Raw genomic sequence first — 5,058 nt, 5'->3', positions numbered from 1 at the left:
GCAAATGAAATGTGGTTCAATCAGGAAACTATACCGTGCAACATTTAACATACGATATCAGTGTGCAATATCTGTATGATATATATATATATATATATATATATATATCGCACAAATATCGCATCAAATTGGTTAGAGAGATTTCAGTACACCTTTATATAAATATTTTATTCAATATGTTGTATTTGTGTATACAACAAACACAAACTGTACAGTGCAGACAAACTCTTTGCATATATGTATGTAAAATTAGCAGAACATACCAACAGTCCATGATACACATAGCCTATGACATGCAGTTCATATATGCCACGCTCTTCCCATGCAACAGATGAAGTAACTGTCAAAACAAGGTTCAAAACCAATCAACAGACAATGGAGACCTTCCTTCACCACTGAAAATCAGAAATACGGAGAAAACACAGAAATGATCAATTGTTCAGCGATTGCTCCTCATTACGATTTAACGACGTCAAGCACGACCTGAATGGAACGAAACGAGCACGGACGTTGGAAAGAGGAAAAAACAAACTAACGTACTAACAAATGCACACGTACTCACCAGTCACTTACAAAAATAAATTCAACCTTCGTAAAACCAGTTCACTGGTCTGCAGGGCAGCTGTAGCCCAGCATGTAGAGCTCATTGGAGTGAGTGATTTGTTTCGTTGTGGAAGTGGGACACCAGCCTCGAACTGATTTCAAATATGAAGCTATTTTTCCTGTATAGTACTGCAATCTCATTCTAGCATTAAATTCGGCTTTGTACAGACAAATATTTAAGTCTAATGTGCTTGAACATCTCCTAATATGAAACTAGCTCAAAATTCCAATAAATGAAAATATAGGTCTTCAAATGAAGTGTAGAATATATTTGCATTTAGCAGCATAGCCTCGGTCTACTTCATAACATTCTAAACGGTATTCATCATTCAAACTATGAAAACTGTTAAAGCAAGACAGGCTTCATGTCAACTCGGCTGATAGTAAATGTAGTAGATGACGATTTTTTAGTAGAGTATGAGAGAGCCTTATATAATCATGCCCATTCAGTGTAGCCCTATGCCTCAAACTAGCTTTAGACATTTCTAGCCATCCCATACTTTGGTCCTCAAGAAAACGCATGCAGTTGATTAGTAATAGGTACCCCGGTCTTGTACTAAATGAACAATCGAAGGACATCATTTGGAATCTCTTCAAGTTTGAATCGAGACGATTAAAAAGTCGAGATAATTGTTCTTCGTGATGAACCCTAGTCACAGTGAGGACAAAAACCGAAGAGGACCGCCATCCTCTGAGTTATTGAAATTGTTCGGCTGGATTCTCGTGTGTTCGGACTTTGGTAACAATCAACTTCTGTGTGTTTGTGGATCAAGTTGCTACTGAATCTGTGTGTTTGTGTTTGTGTGTGTGTGTGTGTGTGTGTGTGTGTGTGTGAGAGAGAGAGAGAGAGAGTGTGTGTCTGGGGCATGAGGCACCTTTAACCCAGCACAGACTGGGTACATGTTTTTGCATGCTGGGTTAGAGGTCATCACAGGCACATGATGAGCAGTACTGGACTCTGCATGCTGAGCTAGGAAAACCCCTCTCATTTCAGAATCCTAATATCTGGTATTTAAAAATCTATTACTTTTTTTTGTAGATTTTTGTTTTATTTGTATACAGTGAAAACATTGTTATAGAAGCCATTTCTTGCACTGCGTTAGCGTTGCAAGAACAGAATGTAATACTAACCTTGACCATGCCTTTGCTGAACAAAATGGGTGTGCAGCCAATATTAATGGTGCCTACTTACATTGAGCCATTTAACCGCCCAGGCCTGAAGTAGACTGTATTTCTCTATGGCTGCCGCTCTCGTCACATTTAATGTGCTAGCCAGAACTAGCCCACAGTTCAGAGGAGTCAGCATGTCAAAGAGAGGCCTTGACCAGAGGCCTACAAGGCCTATAGATATTCCTAGAGCCCACGCTCTAAATTAAGAGCAAAGAAAAGTGGAAATTCACCTAGTTACTGGGGTTGAAACCGATTTGCACCGTACTAGATAGTGATATGTACTCTATACGCCTTCCCCAGCACATGCCAGCTCCTTGTGTTGGACTGCTGCGGGCGTGACTAATGCACTCGCTGGCATTTGCTGTCTAAGTATACTTGTGTCCCTTTCTAGACATTATAAAAATGAGAAGACATGAGCGCTGAACCTTGGATAATGAGTTGGATTCTGTTTAGGAGGCTCCATCCCCTTGAAAGATTGACGTCTCTTGACCATAAACATTGTGAAGGGACTTTCATCCATCGTTGTGTTTGAATGACTGCACACCAGAACGCATCGCACACTGCCCCGACAACAAATTTCATAAGTAACTGACAAAAGGGAAAGATTTGGAACTTTGAGCTTCAGAGACTGGGAGACACCTAGAAAGGAGGAGACACACTTGATTAAAAAAAAAAAAAATTGTGGATTCCAGTCCATATATATATGTATATCTTTACAGTACTACCCCAGAACGTAGCTGGTATTACTGTATATATAGAAAATAGATCTGAAATGTACGGTCTCTGCTGTTGCGACAGGGTTCAAGAAAAGGGTTATAACGGGTGACTGTTAGCAGGCAAAAGAACCGCCACGCAAGCGCCTGTGGTACACAATTTCATTCTCGTGGATTGTCTCGATTACAGAAAAAACATTGGCTTTATTGTATGTCAAAAGGCATTCCGTATCAGTTAGGGCATTCCATGGTGAAAGTTTAGCTGGTTAATCCAGTTGCATCCTCCTACGTGCACAGCTGACCACTCTTCCGGAGCCAGACCGTCGTCGAATTAGATCGGAACAGTCAGAGGAGTGAAAGGGGTGGAGGGAATGGGGAGGAGAGAGCAGAGGATGCCTGGATCTGATCCACAAACATGGAGAGTCTGACAAAAGGAGCACGGCTCTCCGGGGTTGAGCATGGCCGAGATGGGATCTGGCTATGTGGTGGGCTTGGTTTCCTTGCTGACAGGTTTGCCTCCGTTCATGATGGCCGGCTCTGTGCTTTTACTGGGAGGCACGGCAGGTTTGGGCACTGTCTCCCCCACGTCATGCAATGATGGCTCTCGGTACATAGCGACTGCAAAAGACATCAGAGAAGGCAAAAGTCAGCCAGGTAACCGCAGCCGCCCCATCTGTCTCTCTTATTGGAAATGATTTTTGGGGCTTGACTGAAATCTGTGTATAATTACATCTAGAAAAGTTTCGCAACTCATTCTTATTTCCAAACCTGAAACTTGGCTAAAAAGACAACATTCATTAGGGAAACTCTGACAGGACATGTGCAAGTTTGTCAAAGTGCGGACAAGCTGTCAGCAGGGCTGCATCCTTTCCTTAGTTGTGATGGGAAGATGGTCTGATCTCTCAGGATGAATTTGACTAGGTTCACTGCTTCACGTCAGTTCAGACTTACTGTATTCTTAGCAGTGCTGCTACATTACGGGTTGCTGGCTGGTGTTACGGTATTAGCCGAGAAAATAATGAAGACACAACAGGATGAGCGACTGATCTAAAATGTGGGCATCTGTACACGGCAATAAAGCATTGCACAGACAGAAACGGGCCACACATCATTGCAAATTACACCTCAAACCGTACATAAAGCATCAATCTCATGCTAGCCAGTCACATTTTACAGTGTGGCCATAAAGGAGCTGTAAGGAATATTTGAAAGGACAGGTTGTCCATCATTATGGTATGAAGGTGGGTCTTGGATACGTGGTGCTGTGAAATAATGTTTATTGAGTTGTAAATCATTATGTATTCAGATAACGGGGATATAAGGCCAAATGTTTCTGTTCGAACCCTTGGTGAAGCACTCATTGTCAAGATAAAATGGTAATTTTACATCCTCATGATCATCATCATTTTCCCTAAATCTGAAATTTGTCAGTTCCTGTGACCCGTGCTTGCTCTGTACAGGTGCTCTTCTAGCACGCGTTTTAATATTTTAACTCTACAAACAAACAAAAGGGGGCATAACAAGGAATAATGAATTTTGATTTGTTCATTTCATAGTTGTAGCATAAAATCAGAAGACTTGTAATACACATTATATTGTATGCTATTTTTATGTTGTTGTTTTTTTTTATTCATTCTAATGGAAAAGAGCAGTCTGGACATCCTGTTGTGTTCCAAAATCATACAGTATTTGAACAATATGAGGATTTTTACCCAGGATTTTACCCAGAACACAGCCAACAACCCTGATTACTATTTCTAAGGTCAATGCTTTCAAAACAATTAGACTTGTTTATTTAAGCAAGACTGCATAATGAGTGCTGCATTATTTCCAGGTAACACATTTAACAAAGGAAATTATATGAAAACTATTCTGTTTTCCATTGATTGCATAACATTCTCCTAATATATATATATACAGTATATATTAGAGCAGTGAGTGACTTTTCTCTTTGCGTTTTGTTGTTTTATTAACATTAAAGGAATAGTTTGCCCAAAAATGAAAATTCTGTCATCATGTACTCTCTCAAGTTGATTTAAACCGGAGTTTCTTTCTTCTGTTGATCATAAAAGGTATTTTGAAGAACGTGGGTAACCAAACAGTTGCTAGTCCCCAGTGGCTTCAATAGTATTTTTTTCCTACTATCAAAGTCAATGGGGACTAGGGCTGGGTATCGATTCAGATGTCCCGATTTGATTCGATTTCGATTCGCAAGCTCTCGATTCGATTCGACTCTCGAGTTTTTGATTACATTCAGTGAATATGGTTTTAATACAAATGCTATTGATATTTCTAAAAAATGAACAGTAAACATCAGTTTACAAATGGTGAATTAATAAAAAGAAATTAAGAACCACATGCCTGTATTTTAAACCTATTCTTTTTTAAACAATAATAGGGCCCTATAAAATGTTCTTGATTTTTCTGGTAATCAGATGAAGGCATAAAACCTTTATTTTTTGGCAAACAAAGTGCTGCACAACAGAGGTTTACTGTTAAAATTAAAAAGAAAACAGATGTGATTATTCATTTAAAAATAAAGATGTATTCATATTTATTAGCAGTAGTAGCA

General features: G+C 39.6%; 1 protein-coding gene across 1 annotated transcript in view; it reads right to left on the bottom strand.

The window, feature by feature from the left end:
- Nucleotides 1–2,530: 2,530 nt before the first annotated feature.
- Nucleotides 2,531–5,058, bottom strand: part of LOC107690615 (fibroblast growth factor 14-like) — a 77,481-nt gene continuing 74,953 nt past the window's right edge. Inside the window, exon 5 of the mRNA XM_016488998.1 lies at nucleotides 2,531–3,104. Coding sequence (XP_016344484.1) covers nucleotides 2,965–3,104 — 140 coding nt within the window. The 3' untranslated portion in view covers nucleotides 2,531–2,964. The remainder of the gene's footprint in view (nucleotides 3,105–5,058) is intronic.

The sequence above is a fragment of the Sinocyclocheilus anshuiensis genome, unplaced genomic scaffold (genome assembly GCF_001515605.1).
Source record: "Sinocyclocheilus anshuiensis isolate Anshui unplaced genomic scaffold, SAMN03320099.WGS_v1.1 scaffold1709, whole genome shotgun sequence".
In the NCBI taxonomy this organism is placed as follows: Eukaryota; Metazoa; Chordata; class Actinopteri; order Cypriniformes; family Cyprinidae; genus Sinocyclocheilus; species Sinocyclocheilus anshuiensis.
The sequence above is the reverse complement of the archived record's forward strand: the minus strand, read 5'-3'. Positions and strand labels throughout refer to the sequence as shown.